Source organism: Lutjanus erythropterus, chromosome 23, assembly GCF_056507025.1.
Source record: "Lutjanus erythropterus isolate fLutEry1 chromosome 23, fLutEry1.hap2, whole genome shotgun sequence".
In the NCBI taxonomy this organism is placed as follows: Eukaryota; Metazoa; Chordata; class Actinopteri; order Lutjaniformes; family Lutjanidae; genus Lutjanus; species Lutjanus erythropterus.
The window spans coordinates 970,582-994,508 of record NC_139339.1 but is presented as its reverse complement, the minus strand read 5'-3'; the positions used below and the strand labels follow the sequence as shown (position 1 = coordinate 994,508).

Sequence of the window (23,927 nt, the reverse complement as noted above, 5' to 3'; positions counted from 1 at the left end):
GCATAATGCACTACTTTTTCCAGTGGTGTTCCAGATGTATTCCAACTGAAAACGTTTTCCCCTCGTGACCTGACGGGTTTTTGCGGAGGGGAGGGCTGATGGCTGAGCAGGAGTTTCCATTTGTGTTTTCACACCAACCTGGTTTGGTCCGGACTTTCAGACTTTTTAGTTTGATTCAGACTGAAATTACAAAAGTTTAACACCTCGACTTTGGTCTGAGGAAAAGAGGTGGACTCAGTTTTTGGATGGTTCGTAGAATTACAGGAAATTATGACAGGATATCACCAAAACAAAAGGAGTCACAGGAGCAGATAAGGCCTGGAGGAGACCAGATGTTTGATTGACATCTGGACAGTGGACTTTATAAAAGCTGATGGTGTCAGTAGGAGATCATGACTGAAGTGTCATTTTTGGGTGAACTATCCCTTTAAATACTAGTTTGCAGCAATTTGCATAAAAAATCGCTCCTATTCGTAGAGTCTAAACGCAGTCAAATCAGAACACTTTGGCATGATTTGCATACTTTAGGATTTTGCTTTCCACTTCCTCAGGAGATCATCCGTCATAAATAAACTTAACTTACACTAGTTATTGAAATCCCAAAATGTCTTTCTGTAATTTTCAAACCGCAGGAGGTGCAATATTTGTTAAAAAAAAAACTTTGAAATGAATGACTGTGGTGAAGCAGAGGTGTCTGTTCTACACATCAGATTCTACAGACTTAAAAAAAAATCTTAATTTGCTTCAGATTCCTGCAAAAAAAATCTCACCAAAGTTTTTCAATCAAAATAAGAATAATGATGTAAACATTATTATTACTGCTAATATTTCAAATCATATCACAGTTGTTATATCAGTCAAAATAATCACAATTAGATATTTTTTCAAAATCTTTCAGCCCAAATAAACGCCCATAAATCCAGTCCAGACACTTTATAACTGCAGAACCTGCTGAGAATCTTTTGTTTGTAAGTTTTCTTCAGTATCACAGTGATCCTGTGACAGTTGGCTGCTGCTAACAGATAATTCAGCACATTGAAATGGAGAATATTTGACTAAATGAAAGCAACAAACTTGGAAAAAATCTTTTAAACCTAAACTGTACCAGAGTCATTTAGCTGTATTTGTTATTTTTTAATCTTTCTTCATCTCCAGAAGAGTTTGAGTGAACATTTAGGTGAATTTTTGCATTATTGTGTGTCAGCAGGCTGGTTCAGTTTCCATATTCCGCCCCGTGTGATGAGGGTTGTGTAAGTTTTGGCTCTCTGTCAGGTAGCTGGTTGGCTAGCAGCTGGTTTCAGATTGAAGACCTGAACCACAACGACGGCTGGAATTTCTTCTTTTGAAGCTGGAAAAACGGTTGTTCCGTCTGTCTGCCTGTCTGTCTGCCTGTCTGTCTGCCTGTTCATTCATCTGCCTGTCTGTCAGTGTGCTAACAGTCTGTTTAAACAGCTGGTTAGTTTGACTAACAGCAGCTTTAAAACTAGCCAGGCCTGTTCAACCAGACACACACCGACAGACTCTGACTGAGTGTGTGTGTGTGTGTGTGTTGGGATGCCTGTGCTGTGATGTCAGCGTTTCTGCCCGTGGTCTGCGGTATGCAGGCTGCTTGTCCACCTAGACACACACACACACACACACACACACACACACACACACGCACGCACGCACGCACAATAAGATTAGAGTACAATCCAGTATCTGTCCACCATCTTGTCCGTGTGTGTGTGTGTGTGTGTGTGTGTGAGTGTGTGTGTGTGTGTGTGTGTGTGTGTGTGTGTTCCTGCTGCAGTGGTGTGACTTTAAGCTGTGTTGACAGAGCAAACACACACACTCCTGTGCTGTTTAACGTGTGTGTGTTACAGTAATGTGTTGTTACCTGGTTGTACTTTAACATATTTAGTTCCAGTGGCTGACTGAGGAGCTGCTGGCCGCGTTCAGGACGGCTGCTGGTGTTTAGACAGCATCTGACTTCTTTTGTCCAATAACAAACACACGTTTGAGGACATTTTAATTAAAACTGATATCTGCGGTCTTTATCTGCAGACAGAGAATGAAAATCTGCGTCCACGTTGGAGCTAAATGTTTTGTTTTGTTCTCCGTCTTATCAGACACAGTGTCTGTGTTTTAATGCTGCTGTTTGTTGCCAGCTCTGGCACATACCTGACATGCCTCAGCCAGCTGATTTTGATGTGAGACAACAGTGCAAACACTGTTGAAGTGCTCTGAAAGTCTGACGGTATTTTTCTCTTTCTGTTGTCATGACAACTGAGTAAGAATAAAAGTGTTACCCAGGTGAACAGCGGCTCCTGTGGAGTGGGTTCCCGTACACGTGTCTTTATGTACGTTTTCTATCTGTGCTTAAAAGAAACGTGGTGTGAAAGTTGTTGTCTGGATAAAATAGAAAGACTCAAGTAGGGATGTGATGGTACCAGAAATTTAGCACTCAGTACCAAATAACCATTTTTGTTTTTCTTTTCCACCTGAAATTAAAACTCTTCTGAGGTTCAGGACAAAAAACTACGAGGTGAATTGACTGACTGTTAATCAAGTAAATAGATAAGAAATACTTATCATTAGTAAATACACAAAGAGAAAATAAAACTCTCAAAATACGACTAACTCTACTGCATTAGTTACCAGCCTGGGGTCCAGGCCACCCCTAAAGGGGGCGGCAAAAGTCACAGGGCTCCCCAAGGCTGTTCTGAGGTCAGTCTGCTCACGGCACTGTCTGATTGGTTACACTTCACCAGTAACAGCCAGTAAACATGAAGGCTGTGTCACCGACAGGCACAGACACAGACCTGCACCGGTGAGTGAGCTGAAGTTATGAAAACATCACAGTGTTATGATCTACTTCTATGGTGACATAACTGAAAACAGCCCGAGTCACGGCCTGCAGGGTTTCACTTCATCCAGGTCAGAGTGATGTCTTTTAAATCAGTCGCTCTTCTGGTTTTTGTCTGATCATTTTTGGGGGCTTTTATACCTTTAATGATTGGACAGATAAAGTGAGAACAGGAAAACAGGAGAAAGAAACAGCAACAGCTGTATTTCATACTGTGATGCTTAAATTTAGTCCGTGATCATGGACCAGCGCTCCGTTGCACCTCTCAGCGCTGTACATGTTGATTAAACTTTGCCTCGATGATTTTTAGTAGTCGAGTTCCTCGAGTTCCTCAAGGAATTGTTTCAACCTTTGACTGACGGTGTGTTTCGACTGCAGGAACGTTCCCCAGTGACAAAGAACTTTTTGAGGAATCAGCGAGTTTCCACCGCGGGGACATCTAGGTTCTAAATGACATTGTGGGGAACATTTCTGATTGGTTGAGTACTTGCTTCAACCACCACTTTGAAAAATCTGCTGCAGCAAACCAGTTAGTTGTTGGTTGGTTGGTTCATTGCGCTTCGACTGGTTCGGGCTGCACAGAACCACAACTTTCTGATCGAGGAAAACGTTTCACAAACAGTATTTTAATGAGGTTCTGTGCTGCTGCAGAGATGTTAGAATGAAATACTGTCGTGTGTTGGGTCTCTTATAATGAAGTATTGATGCCGTGTGGTTTTTCATTAGAAGTTTAACTTATATCTTTTGTTTTGTGCGTCACTCAGTCATGAGACAGTGTCACTTCAAATTCACGATGACATCTGGGAACAAGAACACGATGTGTCACATGAGGCTGTAAACAAACCTGCTGTTAAACCACATTTTATGATGTTATGTAACCACTAACTGGGAAAGAAAATCGAAATCACAAGAGATTAAATTTACAGCAGGAATGTTGATCAGTGAGATCAGAGGAAACAAAATGACTTCAGCATTAATGTTGGTAATGTGACCTGAGTTTTGATGAAGTTAAACAACGTCTTCGTCTCAGGCAGACTTTATGTGATGAACCACCTGTTGGACACCTGACCTGCACGATGACATCACAGGCGGGACTGCGGTCAGTGTGGACGCTCTTTGATTTGTTTATTTCTGCACGAGCATCCTGGGCGTGTCGTCTCTGTTGTTCTTCAGCTCATTCAAACCAATCTGATCGAGAGAGGAAAGGACACACACACACACACACACACACAAAGAGGACATCACAAAGGCAGCAGAGGAAGTGTGTGTGTGTGTGTGTGTGTGTGTGTGTGTGTGTGTGTGTGTGTGTGTGTTTGAGTTTATTAGGAAATATCAGGTTTTTACCACACAGCAAACATTACGATCCCTTTGAATGCTGAAGATATTTTATATATTTTTCTTCATCAACAAATTTCATGTTCAAACTCAAATCAACAACGTGTTCATCCGTCTGACCTTCTGATTCCTGTCTGTGGCTCTCGGCTCCAAGCTCATTGGTTCTCCCTGAAGATGCAAATATTTAAAAACATCTCACAGGTTCAAACATGTGAGAACAGGTGGAGCAGTCACACACACACACACTAAGTTATCACTGTGCCGATAAGTTATCACTGTGCTGATCAATAAGACAATCACAGCCATCTCTGCGGTCAGACTTTAATCTGTCCGCTCTGATTGGACAGAGACGGTCTGATAGATGATTGACAAGCTGATCAATAACAGCAGACTAACACACACACAGTGACAGTGTGTGACGAGGTGTTTTCCTGCAGAACAGAACTGTGTGTGTGTGTGTGTGTGTGTGTGTGTGTGTGTGTGTGTGTGTGTGTGTGTGTGTGTGTGTGTGTGTGTGTGTGTGTGTGTTCAAAGGCCTGCGGTGGGGGGCGTTCCACACAGACAGACAGAAATGAAAGAAAAGTGGAGGACAGAGAGAAGAGAGAGACAATAGAGCGAGACAAAGAAGGAGAGGAAAGACAAAGACAGCAGAGAGACAGAGGTGAAAATGAGACAGCTGTGGTTTCCATGGCAACGGTGAGGAGGAAACACATAACAGAGGACAGGAATGTAAAGAGAGAGAGAGAGAGAGAGGAAATAAGTGGAAACATGAAAGAAAGAAAGGAAAGAATGAAGGGAGGAGGGTCAGGGAGCTGTAATGAGAGGAAAAAAGAGATGGAGGAGAAAATGAGAAAGAGAGGAGTTGGAAAAAACAACAAAAGAATACAAACAGTGAAGAAAAAGAGGAGGAGGAAAATAAGGAAGATAAAGAGGAGAAAAGTTAAATTAACATTAAAAATGAGAAGAAAAGTAAAACAAAAGAGAGAAAGAGGAATAAAATAAAAATGATGTCAAAGACACCAAATATATGAGGCTGAGTGGAGAATATAAAAGAGTTATGATGAGAGAAAAGATGAAAAGAAAGAATAGAAATTAAGTGAGGAAAATAGAAAGGACAGAAAAAGAAGAAGTCGATGTGAGAGATGATGAAAGGAAAAGAGGGAAGAATATTCAAAGGGAAGGAAATGAGACAGTAGAAAGAAAAAGGATGATGAAAAGGGAAAGGAAAGAAGAGCCATGAAGATTAAAAGGGACAGGAAGAGGAAAGAATGTAGGAAAGGTGATAAAAGAGGAAGGAAGAAAAAAGGAAAAAAGGGAAGGAAAAAACGAAACGGGGGAGGAGAGTTAGGAGGGAAGGAAAATGTATAAAAGGAAACAGGAGGAGAAGAAAAAAGGATAAGAGGAAAATCTATGAGTGGAAAAAAGAGGAGGAGAGGAGAGAAAAAGAGCGGGAACGAGAGAAACTGAGCTCGTAAAGTGAAAGGGTGGAACGTTGGCAAGATGAAGATGAAGAGGAGGAGGAGTGGTTTGACCATAAAACAAGGGATGGAGAGAGAAGAAAAAAGGACGGGGAAAATGAAAATAAAGAAGTGTGATGCAGGGAAGAGAACGAATTAAGAAAATCTGAACTGGAGAAAGTTTAAATGTTCATAAATATAAAATAAAATACGTATTAAAATTAAAATATTAAAAATTAATATTGAAAAATAAAAATAAAAACATACGTACTATGAAATGATAAAAAATTATTTAAAAAATCAGTTCATCATCATCAGTCGTTCTTTAATATTGTATTTATTTTGGTGTTTTTTTCTGTCAGTCTCTGACTCTGCTCTCTGATTGGCTCTCCACAGGTGGGGTGGGCGGAGCCGAGTGATGGCGGGGGCGTCGGTGAAGGTGGCGGTGCGAGTCCGTCCGTTCAACTCCAGAGAGACGGGACGCAACGCCAAGTGTGTGATCCAGATGCAGGGAAACACCACCTGTAAGACGCCACACACACACACACACACACAGTTTTAAATGTTTAATTTTTTTTTTTTGAGATGATTTTAAAGTGTAAACACTTTTGATTTTTCCTTTAATTGAGGTGGCGATCATCACTTTATCTTCTAATTCCATTTAATCAAACTGGAATTTATTTTACTGGGAAAAGCAAAAACCTCTGAAGTAATAAATATTACAAATCTGTATTAGTTATATTCTGATAACTGATTTTATTTATCAGGCTCCAGCGTTTGCATGTGTTGGAGGTTTGCATGTGTCCAGACAGGCCTCAGCAATCCCAGAATGCCTCTGCCTGTCATGTGACCTCTGAACCTCTCAGTGTTTATTTATAGACTTTCCTGCAGCGCGACTGTTTTTAGCCGCCGTGCGTCCGTCTGAACGCACTCAGATATTTATACACTGAAGTTGTTAATGATGGAGTCACTGTCTGGATGAATAGTGAAGCCGTCACGCGCAGATTTCACCTTCAGCTCCCAGAGAATTTAAAATTAAGTGTCCTCCAACCAACAGATGGTGTCCACATACTTCTGGCCACGTCGTGCCTCATTAAATTCTTCTCTTTCTTTCTTTCTGTCGCTCTTTTTTATTTTTTTCCAGGTATCACAAACCCCAAACAGCCCAAAGATGGAGCCAAGAACTTCACATTCGACTATTCCTACTGGTCACACACAACGGTGAACACACACACACACACACACACACACACAGTAAATCATCATCGGATAACGTTGAAGCGGTGATAACCAGATGTTGTCTGTGCAGGCTGATGACCCCAGCTTTGCCTCTCAGAGGCAGGTGTACAAAGACATCGGAGAGGAGATGCTGCTGCACGCCTTCGAAGGTAAAACGGTCTGAACTCTGCTGCTGATCCTCACAGTAAAAACAGCACTTTCTGTCATTGTTGCATGAAAAACTTGCCTTTTAAACTTTTTTTCCCACTTGCTTGGTCGAGCTACTAACCCGTTCAGCCCTGTTTCTCTTTTGCCAACATAATCCTGATTTTCTCACCGTCACCTGAACCAATCACTCCTCATCTTTACTTCAACTCATGAAAAACGGGAACAAAAAAGTGTTATTTATATTTTTGTTGAGTGTACATGTGATGATATTAATAATAATGTTTCAAATTCTAATGGAGTTATTCAGTAGACATTAATGGTGATGCTAATGATGCTACAGATGCTAATGTTGATGCTCCTGATTATAGTGGTGATGCTGTGAATGCTAAAGCTGATAATGACATTATTTATGATAATAGCAATGATGCTAATGATACTTAAATAGTAACTTCACACCCCCCAGCAGGCTGTCCATGTCCAGGGCTGGCTGTCAGCCCCTTTGGAGCCCTTCCCAATGTTTATACCCCGCCTCCAGCATGCTGCAGCAGGTCCAGGCAGGACTGTCAGCCCTCTAAGCCTGACCCAAAGCCCCGAACAGTGGCTCTTAAACCCTGAGACAGCCTCCGGGGAGCTTCAGCAGGCCCAGGCAAGACTCTCTGCCTCCTTGAATTCACCCAAGACCCCAAAGTCCCACCTCCCCCACCCCACCCCTGCAGGAACCTCTCCCACCAGCCAAACCTGTACACCCACTCTGAAGCACCACCTCCCAGGCTGCACACATCAGATACTTCATGCCCCTAACACTGACTCTCAGGTCCCTGCAGGGACCCTCTGGAGCAGGCTGGAGGCTGGAGGCTGGTTATGGGATTGGGGGTTGGGCTCCTGGTGAATTGAAAGCCGCCTGTTGCATGGAGAGTCCAAGGCGTCTGAAGAAAAACAGGGCAAAAAATTATTTCTTTAGTTTAATGCATTACTCCACACCTAAGATCTTGTTTTGCCGTCCCTCAGTCCAGCAACACTGAGGTGGTTTTCTTGCTGGTTTGGGCTCCTGGCACCGCAGGCCGCCTCTGCAGGTCAGCGCTAACTGATGCTCGACCTCCCTCTCGCTCCTCTCCCACATCACGTCTCTCCTGTCCCCGCCTGAATGCACCGTGTCTTTGTTGTCCCTGGAGTCTGAGTCCTGGTTGGAGCTGCTGTCAGTCACCTCAGTATTGTGATCTCTGTCTTGGAGGCTGCGTTTGGTCCCAGTCCAGACAGGTTCTGCTGCCCATTCGAGCACTGTTCTCCACCAGCATCCCCCTCTGGCTCCCCTCTGCCCTGGGTCAGAGAACCTCATCTTCCCAGTGTTCCAAAGCTAGCTAAACCCCAAAGTTCCCAGTGATCTGAGCTCCACATCCAGGCAAAGTCAGCTAATAGGAGAGCTAGCTTCATGGCTAACTGGCTAACTAGCTAATGGCAGCTAAACTTCATTTTTCTCATCCTTTTTTATGTCTTATTTAGGAATCTGAAACAGACTTTGGTGAATTGTTAAGGATCAATTAGCTACCGCATTCCTCAAAATGATAAGAAACAATAAATAACTTTGTTATTATAATTGTTGTTTTTTTCCAGGATACAATGTGTGTATTTTTGCATACGGACAGACGGGCGCAGGAAAGAGCTACACCATGATGGGCAAACAGGAGCCTGGACAGGAAGGGATCATACCTCAGGTAAAAACACACTAAATATTTGTTGAACTGAAGTTGGATTTAATACCTCTGTGTCCATTAGATCATTAGAATTTTTAATAACAGATCAGTGTGACTTCCTCCTGCTAAATCCACCTTTTTTTTTTTTTTTTTGTCCGTCTATGTCCTGATTCTGATCTTCTGTGTTCAGCTGTGTGAGGACTTGTTTCAGAGAACAGCAGAAAACACTGATCCTGACCTCACCTACTCTGTCGAGGTAAACTCCGATCCACTCGCTCAAAACGAATCGCTCGGTGATTTGAACGTCGATTGGCTGAACGCTGTCTCCTCCCCCTCCAGGTGTCCTACATGGAGATCTACTGTGAGCGGGTCCGCGACCTGCTGAGCCCAAAGTCCCAGGGGACCCTGCGGGTCCGAGAGCATCCCATCCTGGGCCCCTACGTGGAGGATCTGTCCAAACTGGCTGTGACCGGATTCACCGACATCCAGGACCTGATGGACGCCGGCAACAAAGCTCGGTCAGTCAGGACACAACGGCCAGATATTCTATTTCTACAGCTCGAACAAAACTAGAGAAGGAAATATAAGAGATGTTTCTTCACCAACATGAGACCAGTTTCTATTGTCAGTGATTGATTATTTATACCTGACTGGTTATTGATTACAGGACGGTTGCGGCCACAAACATGAATGAGACGTCGTCCAGGTCACATGCCGTCTTCACCATCGTCTTCACACAGAAACGACGAGACCAGATGACAAGCCTGGACACTGAGAAGGTGTGTGTGTGTCCTCGCTCTCCTCATGAGGACACAGATACTTCACTGTACTCGTTTGTCCCTGGTGTCGTTATTTTGGATTTGGACTTAAAGATGAAACTTTGTTTTCAGGTCAGTAAGATCAGTCTGGTGGACCTGGCTGGAAGCGAGCGAGCAGACTCCTCGGGGGCAAAGGGCACCCGACTAAAGGTCAGAGGTCAAACGTGTCACGCTGGTGTTAGCTGAACTAAAGTCTCATCAGTGTTTATTAACATTTATACATTTAACTCTGTGTTTACTGTGTATTTGATTATTTCTGTATATTTGTGTGCAGGAAGGAGCAAACATAAATAAATCTCTGACCACATTAGGAAAAGTGATATCAGCTCTGGCTGAAATGGTAGGTCAACACAAACTTGATATTTAGACTAAATTATATCAAATTGTATAAATTTTCTGACACTGATATTTTTTCTTCATAAGTTATAATGAAGAATAACTCTTGTTCTTGTTCTGTCCTCGACAGCAGAGCAACAAGAAGAGGAAAAGTGATTTTATTCCCTACAGAGACTCTGTTCTCACCTGGCTACTGAAGGAAAACCTGGGTAAGAATAACCAGATTTACCAACTAATCATCTTTAGTTGAAATAATTTACTCTTCTCCTTTAGATAAACGTAAATATTTAAGTTTTAAAAACCACAAAGATTGTATTAAAAGGTTACAGCTTAAATTCATTCAAGTTAAATGTTGGTTTCATTTTTAATATTTTTAATTAAAAACATTTAATTTTCAAGCATCAAAATAATGACATATCTGTTTCACAGCTCACTTTTTTGAGCTTCTAAAACTTAAAGATTCAAGTTTATCTAAAGAAGAAAAGTAAATTGTCTCAACTAAAGAATAATAAAGTTTATTTTAAAACAGAAGAGTGGGCTCAAAAATTTTCTCAGCTGTTTTTTTTACAGTGTAAAGTCATTCTTACATCTGCCAACTGTAAAAATATGTATCCTGTACACAGAATTGAAAAAACAGGTGTTTTGTTCCTGCCTTTTCTTTTCCAGTCTTTTCTCTTTTCATCATCGGCTTGTCTTCTTACGTCTCCATCTCGCTATGGATGCCAAATTTAAAAAATCTGTCTTCAGGGAAAGGAGAGAATTTAATAGTTGTGGCTTCAGACAGATTTTTCCCTGGTTTTTGTCTGTTTTGATCATAAAGGTTTCAGACTCCAGGGCAGTTCTTGTGATGTCCTCAATAATAACATGAAAGTTTGACTGTGTTTGTTTCAGGAGGAAACTCTCGGACGGCCATGATTGCTGCTTTAAGTCCTGCTGACATCAACTATGAAGAAACACTGAGCACTCTGAGGTGAGACATCCGTCTCCGTCTGCTGTGAATGTCTTTTAGTTGAATCTGGTCGTGTGTCTTCAGGTCAGTTCGACTCTGGTCTGACTCGGTGTGACTCGGTTCCAGGTATGCTGATCGTGCCAAACAGATCCGCTGTAACGCTGTGATCAATGAAGATCCAAACGCCAAACTGATCAGAGAGCTGAAGGCTGAAGTGGAACGACTGAGGAACCTGCTGTTCTCCCAGGGTCTGCAGGAGCTGCTGGACAACGCTGGTATACACACACTGAATACACACACTGAATACACACAACATTAAAAACACGTTGTACTCACAGTATTGTAAGTCAGTTTCTGTTTCATGACCTTTTAAAGTTCATATCCCTTTAATGATGACACGTTTTCACGTCCACCTCTCTGAAGCAAACAAGCTCAGCAGTGTCAACAAGGTTTAGCCTGTTAGCTCCCATTAGCTGCTATAAGTTCCATTGAGGTTAACTAACATTTAACGATTAATAGTTGTTTGTTTTAAAATGTCAGAAAATTGTAAAAAACGTCAGTCAGTGTTTCCCAAAACCTGAGATGACGTCCTCAAATGTCTTGTTTTACTCACAACCCACTTTTTTCTTTGAAAAATTACTCAAACCAGTTAATCAATTATCTAAATAGTTGGAGATTAATTTAATAATCGATTGATAATCGATCAATCATTGCAGCTCTACTCCCATTAGCTCGAGCAACAACAGTGCTGTGAACACAGAGCTGTTGAATCATATATTTTTGGGTGTGTGTGGTTATTTAAACATGGTATGTGTGGCATGTGTATGTGCCGTATGTTCACAGGGTATTTACAGACAACAGCAACTGTGTGTGTGTGTGTGTGTGTGTGTGTGTGTGTGTGTGTGTGTGTGTGTGTGTGTGTGTGTGTGTGTGTGTGTGTGTGTGTGTAAGCAGATATTTACAAGCTGTTCTTTACATAAGCAGGATAGCAAAGATTCCAACTTGTTAAAAGATGAAACCCGACTCTGTGTCTCTCTGTGTCTCTTAAAGTCAACAACAACAATGGCCTCGGTGGTGTCGCAGGTTTGTCCCCCTCCCCACTGCAGCTGACACTCACAGCCAATGGGGTCGCACCACAGAATGGCTCCGCCCCTGCAGGTGAGTCTGACGGATGCTTAATTCTTGGAAGTTAGTTTTAGAATATTCGCTTTGTTTCTGAATGCATTTTGTTCCTCTGCAGGTGTCGAGCCGGCGTCTGCAGGCGACCTACCCGCCGACTCTGACAACCTGATAGAGGATGGAGAGGAGGGTTTGGACGCCGACACCACAGAGACCATCAGTAAAGAGGAGGCGGCGGAGAGACTGCTGGTAGGATCAGAGCGTGATGGTCCTGATGATCCTGTGAGTCTGTGTCAGGTCACACTGATGAGGTCTCTGCGTTTGTTTGTTTGCTGCAGGAGACGGAGAAGATCATCGCAGAGCTGAACGAGACGTGGGAGGAGAAACTCAGAAAGACAGAATCTATTCGGCTGGAGAGGTGACATCACTACGACAAAGATTCATTTAATCTAACTTAAAAATCAGAGTGAAGAAAAACATTTTATACTGTTTAAAATATGACGAGTGGACTTTAAAACCTCAGAAGTAGTAGTGTTGAAGAAATGTGATAGACTCTCACTCTCTCTCTCCGTTTGTGTCTGTGTCTCTCGCCCAGAGAGTCCCTGCTGGCAGAGATGGGCGTGTCCATTAAAGAAGATGGAGGAACGCTGGGTGTCTTCTCCCCTAAAGGAGTGAGTTCACACGCCTCTCACTCATCTACTGTTATCATTCACATAGTTTTTGTCGGATCAAATGTCGGCTTGTGAGTTGAATGATGAAATCAGATCAGGGTGCGTTCAGGTCACCTCAGGTCACAGGTGAAAGCAGGGCCTGTAATGAAGCTAAACAAGTTAAACACATGGATGTAAATGGCTGTAAGGTTCATATAGATTCTATACTGCAGCACATGATGGTGTGATCTGTTGTGTAACATCTCCAACACTGCTCGTGTTGTTTTACAGTTAATCCCAGGGATGAGGTTTGTTTTCCAGCTTTAGACTGATGAAGCTTTTTGTCATGAACTGATCCAGTGAGCAGGATGTGAGTGTCGAGGCTCAGACACAAACTGACTGTCAGGTTCATTAAAGGAAAACTACAGTGATTTGCATTAAATATCTGGTCTTCATGCTGAATTTAACTGAATATAGGCTGAAAAGGTTTTTGCAAATCATTGAATTCATTCATGATTAATGTTCAGATTGAAATGAAGTTTTTAAACTGTGTTGCAGACGCCTCACCTGGTCAACCTGAACGAAGACCCTCTGATGTCAGAGTGTCTCCTGTACTACATCAAGGAGGGATTCACCAGGTCAGAATCTGTGCAACATAACCGATCAATCGACTGATTGTTCTCCCCGTTAATCGATCACTTGTTTGTCTGTGAAACTGTAACAGACGATGAGCTGCTGTTTGTCCGTCTGTGTTTCAGGGTTGGACAGCAGGATGTGGACATTAAACTGTCCGGTCACTTCATCAAGGAGATTCACTGTGTGTTTGTCAGTGACACCAACGACCAGGGAGAAGGTGAGACACCCGTCTGTCTGTCTGTCTGTCTGTCTGTCTGTCTGTCTGTCTGATCTTTTGATTCTTCAATTCTCTAGTACAAAACAAAACTCCAGCGATTAACCACAAACTAAAAACCTTCAGTCAGAAGTCAAGTCAAATTTTATTTATATGGTCAAAAATCACAGTTTGCCTCAGAGAGCTCTACAGTCTGTACGTTTGGTTTGGACAGTATGTCATATTTTTCCAACTGGCCACCATCGGCTCATTGACCAGTGATAAATTCGTCCCCTTCTTCCACCTCCTCCCGTCCTCCCGAGTCTCTGCAGGGACATCTGTCCAAGAGACGAGTTCACAACGTGGAATAAATCAAAAACAGAAAACACTGAAAATTATATTAAACTAAGTTGGTGTCATGTAGCACATTTATGTTGGTTACTGGTGTATAATAAATGTATTTACTGTAAATATTTGAAAACAGTGTCATGCAGAAACCCACTGGTGCAACCATCACTCAGGGTCGACACGTGTCTGGAAAGTTCTTCTTTGGATTCAGTCCTGCCAACAGTCAGCAACAGCAACAGCTGCCAGATTGTCTGTGAATCCACGCATTACATTCACTTTCAACTTATTAGACACGGCAACCCACAACCTGATCAAAAGATCGCAGCGGGACAGTGTTCCACCTAAAGAAATCTAGCATTAAATACAAAAAAAGACCTTAGAGGTTCTTGTATTTAGCCTCGTGCGCTCCGTCATCTAAAAATGAAATGAAGCATACAGATTTGCTGATCTCTGCAGTCCCATTGGCTGCCGTTCCCTCCTATAGGCATTCCTACCTCAAATATGGGGCTGGTCACATATTTGTGGTTGGGATCGGGACGGCTGACAAACTCGGTCCAACCACAACCAGCTATCAGGAGAAAACGATGAATGAATGAATGAATGTGTTCAGCGCTGAAACAGAATCACTGTTTTATGTCATTTCAGATAATGTTGCAAATCTCATGTTCTTTATTTTTTTTTCCAACCAGTCAGATTTAATGATTAAAAAAAAGTCTTGTGTTAGGGTTGATATTAAATTTAGTTTGTCTTTACAGAATAAATGTGGCCTGGACTTAAAATTCTACTGGATCTAATTAATTAATTCAAGTTTCTGTGTGCTGACTTAGAATATTTCTTGAAATTTATAATTACAAAACAAAAGAAGCCCCGGTCAGTTTCAGGAGTCAGTTTTAAATGTTCTCATATTTAGATCAGACAAACAATCAGCTGATTTCTGAGACAGGACCAGGACAGACAGATGAAATAGTCCCAGTCCTCCTGCTGCTGTCTTCCTGTGGATCAGTGTGTTTAGAGCGCCATCTGGTGGTCAGACTGACGCAGCTGCAGCTCAGACACCTGAACTGAACCCGGCTTCGATTCTTAAAAACATTTTACCTGAAGACGCTGTTAGAAATGATTTCTGAGTGAGTCAGGAGTCATTGTCATGTTCTTAAAGTAAAACAAGTGATAATGTTTGAATTAAAATAAAGGAAACTAAGCTGACATGTATTTAATTGTTCTCTTGCTGAATAAATGGATCTTAGATTATCTGATATATTCATCCAGCTAATCTTAAAGTAATCAAACTTTACTGAAGGGAAATATAAAAGATTGAGACAGTATTAACAAAAGGGAATATAAAAAAAAAATCACAGATCTCAACGCTACAATGTATGTAAGTATTTACAACACAAAGCTCGGGACTTTTTTCTGTGTTTCAGTAAAATGACAGCTGCTCCCGGACAATATGGAGTCTAGACGGTTAAATACTGAGGTCAACAAGTACAAGTACATTTACTGTTACACGTCTTCCTCAATGTAGGCGAGTGTTTCTGTGACGTTTACATGAGAAGTTATTAAAATACAGTTATATAAGATCAGGTGGAAAAAACAGCTGCTGCAGACAGGTGTGTGTGTGTGTGTGTGTGTGTGTGTGTGTGTGTGTGTGTGTGTGTGTGTGTGTGTGTGTGTGTGTGTGTGTGTGTGTGTGTTCAGTGAGTGACTCTCTCTCTTTTTCTCTCTCTGTAAAAGCTGCCAGGAAATCTGTCAGGTATCGTTTTAACAGTCAGTGTTCCTCCTCGTTACCATGGTGATGTCACCTTCATCATATTCACACCCATGTTTCCTGTGCCCCCCAGCCCCGCCCCCTTATATCCTCCCCTTCTGTGTGTGTGTGTGTGTGTGTGTGTGTGTGTGTGTGTGTGTGTGTGTGTGTGTGTGTGTCTGTGTGTGTCTGACTGTAAATCCATCTGTTCTGTCCTGTCGTTACACGTTCTGAGTGTACAGATGTGATCCAGCTGTTTGCTCTCTCTCTCTCTCTGCAGTGGTCGTCACTCTGGAGCCGTTAATCGGAGCGGAGACGTACGTTAACGGGAAGCAGATCACCGAAGCTGTCGTCCTCAAACAAGGTGCCAACACTCAGGAACAACCTGCTGTTAACTCAGCGGTTCTGCGTGTCTCTGAACGGCTTTTAAAGAAATGAACTCAGTTCCTTCAGAATAAAGCCTTAGAACGTCTTAAATATAATGAAAATATGTTAAATCTTGTCTCTTGGCTGCCGAATACGAAAAAATTCAAGGTCCAGGAATCAGGTGGAAAAAAATGAGGCTTTTTTTTTTTAAATAAATTCTGCATTTTAATAATAAATTTGAAATACCATCAAATTGGCATTATTTCCATTCTCAGTATTTCAACTTTATCCTTCACATTTCTACTTTTTTCTCTTCTCGACATTTTGACTTACCTCTCTGTGTTTTGACTTAATTCTTTTCTGAGCATTTTGAGTTTATTCTCAACATTTCCACTGTATTTTCAACACTTCAACTTTATGTTCAATAATTCGACTTTATTCTCAACAGTTGAATTTTATCCTCCCCCTGGTCTGTCTGCTGTTGCTAGGTAACCGCATCGTGATGGGGAAGAACCACGTGTTTCGGTTCAACCACCCGGAGCAGGCGAGGCTGGAGAGGGAGCGCAGCATCCCGGCCGAACAGCAGGCGGAGCCAGAGGACTGGAACTACGCTCAGAGGGAACTGCTGGAGAAACAAGGCATCGACATCAAACTGGAGATGGAGAAGAGGTCGGAAACGATTAATCATCAATCAATTAATCAACAATAATCTAAAAACTAAAAAAAATAAAATCCAGCTGCTCCACTGTGATGATTTTAATTTTTTCATATGATAAGAAACTGAGTTTCAGACTGTTCAAATAACAAGAACACCAGATTGTCATGTTTCCTGCATGACTGACGGACTGATTGATTGATAGATGTATAGATTAACTGATCGATTGGCTGGTGTGTGTTACAGACTACAGGACATGGAGATTCAATACCGTAAAGAAAAGGAGGAAGCTGATCTGCTGCTGGAGCAGCACAGACTGGTAAGTTTGATTTATAGCAGCTCATCTGGGAGCAAACAGTTAATTTATAATCAATAATCAATCAATGGTTTTGTGTGTTCAGTATGCAGACAGTGACAGCGGTGACGACTCAGATAAACGCTCCTGTGAGGAGAGCTGGAGGCTGATCTCCTCCCTGAGAGAGAAACTACCTGCCAACAAGGTGCACACACCTGTCTGTCTGTCTGTCTGTCTGTCTGACTGACTGACTGACTGACTGTCTGTCTGTCTGTCTGACTGACTGACTGACTGACTGTCTGTCTGTCTGTCTCTCTCTCTCTCTGTGTCTCTGTGTCTCTGATCCAGATCAGTGGTTTTCAAACTTCTTGTCCTCGTCCTGCTGTTTTTTGACTCTTATCTATTTTCAACATTCTTTCTTTGATCTCAAAGTTTCAACTTTATTCTTGACATTTTGACTTTTGTCTCATAATTTCAACTTCATCTGACTTCCATTAAAATGGCGTCACCAGCGTTTGTATCCAGGATATTCTGGCTTCATTTTTATACAGTGGGAGGAAGAGGAGATGCATCGTCCATCTTAATTTACAATCTATAGTCCAGATCAGGGTTTGATCAGTGTGACACTGTGAGGCCCCCCTTCAGACCTGCCTGTCCATCTCACTTCTCGTCTGTCTCACCTGTCTGTCCTTCTCTGTCTCACCTGTCTCCAGGTGCAGTCCATAGTGAAGCGCTGTGGTCTCCCCAGCAGTGGGAAGAGGAGGGAGCCTCTCCGAGTCTATCAGATCCCGCAGAGGAGGAGGATCAGCAAAGACCCCAAACGGGTCACCATGGAAGACCTCCGCATGCAGGCCGTCAAAGAGATCTGCTACGAGGTCAACACACACAACACACGCAGTGTCCGGCGTCCATTTTTTAAAGGAATATTTCAGTATGTTCTTAACGTGTTCCTCTGTGTGTGGCGCCCCCCTCAGGTGGCTCTGGGAGACTTCCGTCACTCCCGCCAGGAGATCGAAGCGCTGTCCATCGTCAAGATGAAGGAACTCTGCCGCATGTACGCCAAGAAAGACTCCAGCGAGAGGGAGAGCTGGAGGGCCGTGGCCCAGGACGTCTGCGACACCGTGGGCATCGGAGAGGAGAGGAGCCCCCCCACAGAGGAGGGAGGAGGAGGAGGGGGAGGCGGAGGCGGAGGTGGAGGGGGAGGTGGAGGAGGTGAAACGGGAGGAGGAGGAGAGAAAAAAAAGGTGTATGACCTGAAGGCTCACATCGATAAACTGACCGATATTTTAGAGGTGAGTTCTTTGATTATAGGTAAAACTGTGATGTTATTAAAGGAACATTCTGCTCAATCAGTCAGGAGGGGAGACGTTTACACCATGTTTTTAGCCTAAATCTTCACTGTAGATCCATAGCTTGTAGCTGTTAGCAGTCTGTGTAGCTAAAGACATTGATTGATTGATCAGTGCACTTCATATTAATGGTTAGTCTGTTAACCTAAGTTAGCAGTTAGTCTGTTTAGCTACAAGGCTACTTGAATGTCAGATAGCATCCAGAGCACACTCAAAAATGATCTGTCATATTTCAAATCTTTGTTTAATAGTATATCAAGAAAATTTTATTTGATCAATCAAATTCTTAAGGACTGATTAATTGATCATTGATTAATGGTTGTCATACTTATATTGGACATTTGATTAACTCGATTTGAGATAAAATAAACGTCTCCATCTCTTCCAGGAAGTGAAGTTGCAGAACAACATGAAGGACGAGGAGATCAAAGCTCTGAGAGACAGAATGATCAAGATGGAGAGCATCATACCTGTCCAGGTACGTCCACACGTCACGTCTTGCTCCATCAGCTGGTTGTCACAGTCCCACTAACGTCCCTTTGTGTCCTGATTCTCTTGTTTCCAGGACGACGACGTGAACGGCAAAGACAGCGAGTCACCTCAGAGAGATGGGGACGATGGCAGCAGAGAGAGCCCCCTCCCGCCGGACCTCCGAGTTAAACGGCTGATGGACGAGGACCCGGCGTTCAGAAGAGGACGCCTCCGCTGGCTCAAACAGGAACAGCAGCGAATCCTGAACCTGCAGCAGCAGAATATCGCCAAGAAACTGCGAGGACAGACTCAAAACCAGGGTAAGTGGTGTCAGACGGGTTCATTGTGGGGGAGGGGGCGGGGCCTGTTGTTGACTCCTAACTCACTTTCCGTGTCTCCTCCCTGCAGGTCAGAACTCCCCCGTCGTCCCGGTTCATCTCCCTGGGACCGGCCGCTTCATCCCTCCCCAGGAGTGCAAGCTCAAGTTCCCCTTCAAGAGTAACCCCGCCCATCGGTTGTCATGGGGACCAGCGAGCGCCGCCCTGCAGGCTCTGGGTTTGGGGGAGGGAGGAGGAGATGGGGGAGAGCAGAATGAGGAGGGAGGAGGAGGAGGAGGAGGAGGAGGAGGAGGAGGAGAGGGTAAAGGTTCTCCTTCGCCGCCTCCGCCTCCTCAGGGTCAGTCCCCTGCTCTCTTGCCCCTCCCCTTCCAGCCTCCGCCCCCTCGCATGCGCACCCCTAGCCCCCATCGTGCCTGGCAACAGCGTAACCAAGGCAACCAGGGCGGCTTCTACTACCACCAACAGGGCAACAACCAAAACCACCAGCGCCGCTACCGCCGCAACTCTCTGGACAGCTCCACCCACGGCAACAGCAACTATGACGGCAACCAGCAACAAAGCGGTGGCGGCGGTCACCAGGGGCGACCAAGACAGAGGAGGGGTGTGTCACCCGGGCCAGGAGGGGATAGAGGAGGGGGAAGAGGAGGAGGAGGAGGGGGTAGGGACAGAGACGGAGGCTTCCATTATAATCAACACCATCACCATCAGTGCCATCACCACCCCTACTACAACCCCCACAATGCACCATTCCAGCCAGGACCTCACCCCAATTACCACAGCTTGCCACGCTCGGGAGCCCCGCCCCCTCCTGCCGACATGCTACTGGGGGCAGGGCCATTGCCGCAGGGTGGGTGGGGCTTCACAACCCCGCCCAGGATGAGACGGCAGTTCAGCGCACCGGACCTCAAAAACAACAAGGAGACCCCCATCTGACCTCTGACCCCAGGGAGGTCTCTGATTGGCTGCGGGACACAGGGCAGTCCCGATGCTGTAGAGAATAGGCCGTGTGTGTGTGTGTGTGTGTGTGTGTGTGTGTGTGTGTGTGTGTGTGTGTGTGTGTGTGTGTGTGTGTGGGCGCGCGCGCGTGTCAGCACCTTTAGAATACTGAATCAGCCCGTCACACACCAACTAACATCACACACGTCCTGTATCTTCAATCCTGCTGTGTGTGTGTGTGTGTGTGTGTGTGTGTAGCTTGCTCCTAGCCTTTACGTTCGCTGTTGCCATAGCGACACTGTTTTAGGAAAAATGGATTCTTGTATTTTTTATTTCTTGCTGTTCATCAGACTGTCAAACAGGATAGAAGTTTTTTTTTACATTATGATTTAGTTTTATTGATTTTATCGATCACTGATATTGATCGCTGATGCTCTGGTCTTGATCAGTCGTTTATAACGAGGTGCCTTAAAGCTGAAGCGTTAGCTCCTGGGGCTAGTTACTGTTAGCAGAAGTCTCCTGGTGGAGCTGTTTTTTTACTTAAAGATGAAGTACGTTGGGCAGGGCGGGTGTTTGTACTTAAATGGACTTGAGTTTTAGCCACTGTTAGCCCAGGAGGCTAACTAGCCTGGTTTAGCCTGAGAGGTCTGTGTTAGCTTGGGCTAGTCAGTTAGCCTGAGCAGGGAGCAATGAGTGGCTATATAGCTTTTTTAGGCTAATACGTTATGTGGTAAAGTGCCACACAAGCCCAAGTTTTGCACAGGTGAAAGTATTAGCCTAGCATAGCCTAGCCTAGCCAGGGCAGCATTCATGTTGCATTGGAATTACAGTTTCTACGACTTCAGTAACAGTTTAAAGTGTTTAACATGCTGATCTCAGGTTAACCAGTGTTACAGTGTAAAAATAAACTTATTAGTGCTCTCTGGTGGACAAACAAACAAACAAACAAACACACTAATCTTCTCTGTCGATTAATGAAATTAAAGGTTGCAGCTCTTGAACAAAACCAAACCAACAATGTGATTATCACGCACCAGTAAAAGACATAATTTTCAAGTTTATTACATTATAATATAAGTTATCCCATTTTAACAATATAAGTTATGACATAATGTTAAAAAATGGTTTCACAGTCTGAAAAATAAACTTTAAATGACCTCAAACACGTCTGTGGTATTTCAGTTCTGACATTTCTTTTTTCACATCAATATTACGGATTACGGAGCTGTAATATTGGAAAACAAAGGGACTGTACATATAATTCACAAAAAGAAGATTGTGGTTATAACATTCAAATGAAATAAAACTGAACATTTTCTAGTGGTCAGCTGTCAGGAACATTTTCTTCAACACTTGAAGCTCGTAGTTGTCGTTTGTCCCATGTGACCTGAATGCTGCGTCGCTGAGTGCTACAAACCAAAGAAAGCTGCTCTGTGGCGCCTCCTGCAGGAGCGCAGAGAGCAGACAGACACACTGCTGTACAGAGAGACAGACAGATGGTTGTTTTAGCGGAGGATGAGGAGGTGTTGTGCTCGTAGATGTTGAGGCATGTTGAATCTTTTTAAAGCGTTGTGTGTGTATATTTGAAGTGTATACAGACTTATTTTGATGTTTTTATGAAGATGAATCTATTTTAAAAAAAACGGGCTGCGACGTAAAGAAACGTGCTCACCTTCACGGTCTCTGGCAATCATGGGAAATGTAGTAAGTGACATCTGACGTGAAGCCTGATGGGAGATGTAGGACATATTTAACTGACATGGGAGATGTAGGAAACGAGAAAAGACGATGGATTGTGGTATATGTAGGGCCGCGTGCGCAAGGAACTCTGGGAAATGTAGTATGAGACTGAAGAGCTGGATGAGAGGAGAAGGAAGAGTGAGACACTTGAAGAAAAGAAACCTGAGATACAATAAGCTTTGTGTTTGTAACAGACACTACAACATGTTAAGTGTGATTTGAAAGGATCTGACGATATTTTAGTTTTTATTTTGTTCACATGAGCTGTGACAAGAAGGGACAGGAAAGACGCTGCTGCCTTCCTGAGACGTCAACAAGTTGGAAATTGTGGCTTTTTGCTGATGTTTCTATGTTTTCTGTGTCTAGAGCTTTAACATTAATGACGAGTTGTTTAAAGTTTAAACCTGCAAACAATATTTTCATTATTGATGAATCATTTGGTCGAGATGAAAGGAACAAAACAAGTTTATAAATGACTGAACTGATTAATCGATCAGAATAGTTGCTGATTAATATTCTGTCACGTGGGGAGTTTTTTTTTTTTCATTGTTGTGTTCACTGCACCTCTGAAACGTAGGAGTCAGCCATCCAGCCACAAATTTCCAACTTCCCACGTCAAGTGAACGCAGCCTCGACGAGTTTATCTGCCCTGAATGATGACATGTTTACTGTCGGGAGGAGCTGGGAGTTGGCAGCACTGCCTTAAACCCCGCCCACACCAGAGCAAGGCATTGCGGGAGATGACGAGTGGAGCGCCTTTGCGCTCTGTGACTTGAGGACCTTTTTTTTGCTGAAGGTCAGAAAAACCAGCCAATAGGAGCACCCCTTCCTCCAGCACAGCAGGAGGGGAGTCGCCGCAATGACGATGATGACAAAAAAAACACAAGAATTGATTGTGATTGGCCAGAGAAGCATGACATCAGCAGAATTTTATTTCTGCCTTGTTTTGCTCTGCTGTCTCTGGGATTGACCAATCATGGGACAATCTTGATAACTTACTGCCACCACCGGGCTTGATGGGAAATGATGTTTCTTTTTTGTTTATGGGATTTTTTTTTTTCTTTTTTAAAAACCTTTTTTATGTCCAGCTTGGGCTTCTGATTGGCTGTTTTTTTTTTCTTTTCTTGATGTATTCATTTGCTTCTTGTCCTGAATATTTTAACCCCGCCTACATGTTCAACCTTTGCTTTGTGATGTCATCGCGTCATCATTGCTATTATTAATATAATTATTATAAAGTTCTAAGTGTCATTAATATTGGGTTCTTTTGGATGCTGCTAAAGGGAGCTTCTTCGCCCTCATGCAACCGTCTGAGTGCGTTTATCTGTGTGTGTTTGAGTGTGTTGGATGTCTGCGTGTGTGAGAGAGAGAGAGCGAGCGCATGTGTGTAGTTTGTGTGTGTGTGTGTTTCTGGGTTAATTTAGAATCATAATCTAAAGTTTGTTTTACTTTATAAAGCTGATTTATCATTTTTCTTCTAATCGTCTGTTTTAGTTTTTTGTTTTGGAGGTTTGAGGAGGAGGAGGAGGGGCCGGGGGGGTGGCATTGCTATGGCAACCCAACTTGGCAGAATTCCAGAACATTCTAGAACTCTCACTGACTGGCCCCGCCCATTCCCTGCACCTCTGCTCCAATCACAACCTCAGAATCTGTGACGTCACAGCATGATGTCACTTCAGGACTCTGGAACATGGACATGGACATGATGACATCATGGTGGCCCTCCTCCTATTGGCTCAGAGCCCCTCACTTGTTTTTCTGTCTGTGTTGGGTTGTTGTGTCTGTTGTTGTTTGTGTTGTATCAGGAACCAATCTCAGGCTCTACCTGCAGACAACATGATGGCAATAAACTGTCGATGAGACTGAAAACTCAACACGACTCTCCTCCTGCTTTACCGTCTCTCTCCAGAAAGTTCTGAATGCTACATCATATTCACTTTAACAGCAGGACAACATGCTACAGATACAGGAGAATTTTCACACACAGGATAACTAAAAAAAAACACTGCAAATTTAAATCATTTGTCACAGACTTGTCCGCTTGAGATTCTTCCAGTCAAGCAGTTTTTTCCCCTTTTGTTAACATGATAGTAACAAGATAAAACAGATAAAAGCTAATAAAAACACACAGTGAGAATGTTTCAATGAAAAATTACAAATTAGAGAGACAGAGTCATAAATATAGTTTTATATTAGCTGTCACACTTGTGACAACGTGTCCGTTGACTGATGAGAAGATAAACGAGTGGTTGGTAAACAAGTTTCAG

The 23,927-nt window shown here is 43.3% G+C and overlaps 1 protein-coding gene across 4 annotated transcripts in view; it reads left to right on the top strand.

The window, feature by feature from the left end:
• Positions 1–23,534, top strand: part of LOC146305145 (kinesin-like protein KIF1C) — a 29,743-nt gene extending 6,209 nt beyond the window's left edge. For 3 of the 4 annotated variants that reach the window (XM_084711983.1, XM_084711984.1, XM_084711982.1), the window contains exons 3-29: positions 6,037–6,164; positions 6,785–6,861; positions 6,950–7,028; positions 8,638–8,738; positions 8,908–8,973; positions 9,057–9,235; positions 9,385–9,496; positions 9,608–9,685; positions 9,810–9,875; positions 10,002–10,080; positions 10,763–10,841; positions 10,947–11,095; positions 11,871–11,978; positions 12,061–12,188; positions 12,278–12,357; positions 12,535–12,610; positions 13,148–13,227; positions 13,348–13,442; positions 15,791–15,874; positions 16,365–16,545; positions 16,778–16,850; positions 16,933–17,031; positions 17,540–17,701; positions 17,801–18,118; positions 18,564–18,653; positions 18,741–18,966; positions 19,055–23,534. In XM_084711983.1, coding sequence (XP_084568109.1) covers positions 6,059–6,164; positions 6,785–6,861; positions 6,950–7,028; positions 8,638–8,738; positions 8,908–8,973; positions 9,057–9,235; positions 9,385–9,496; positions 9,608–9,685; positions 9,810–9,875; positions 10,002–10,080; positions 10,763–10,841; positions 10,947–11,095; positions 11,871–11,978; positions 12,061–12,188; positions 12,278–12,357; positions 12,535–12,610; positions 13,148–13,227; positions 13,348–13,442; positions 15,791–15,874; positions 16,365–16,545; positions 16,778–16,850; positions 16,933–17,031; positions 17,540–17,701; positions 17,801–18,118; positions 18,564–18,653; positions 18,741–18,966; positions 19,055–19,917 — 3,834 coding nt within the window. In that variant the 5' untranslated portion in view covers positions 6,037–6,058 and the 3' untranslated portion in view covers positions 19,918–23,534. The remainder of the gene's footprint in view (positions 1–6,036; positions 6,165–6,784; positions 6,862–6,949; positions 7,029–8,637; positions 8,739–8,907; positions 8,974–9,056; positions 9,236–9,384; positions 9,497–9,607; positions 9,686–9,809; positions 9,876–10,001; positions 10,081–10,762; positions 10,842–10,946; positions 11,096–11,870; positions 11,979–12,060; positions 12,189–12,277; positions 12,358–12,534; positions 12,611–13,147; positions 13,228–13,347; positions 13,443–15,790; positions 15,875–16,364; positions 16,546–16,777; positions 16,851–16,932; positions 17,032–17,539; positions 17,702–17,800; positions 18,119–18,563; positions 18,654–18,740; positions 18,967–19,054) is intronic. The other variant, XM_084711985.1, reaches the window with a different exon arrangement.
• Positions 23,535–23,927: the final 393 nt, after the last annotated feature.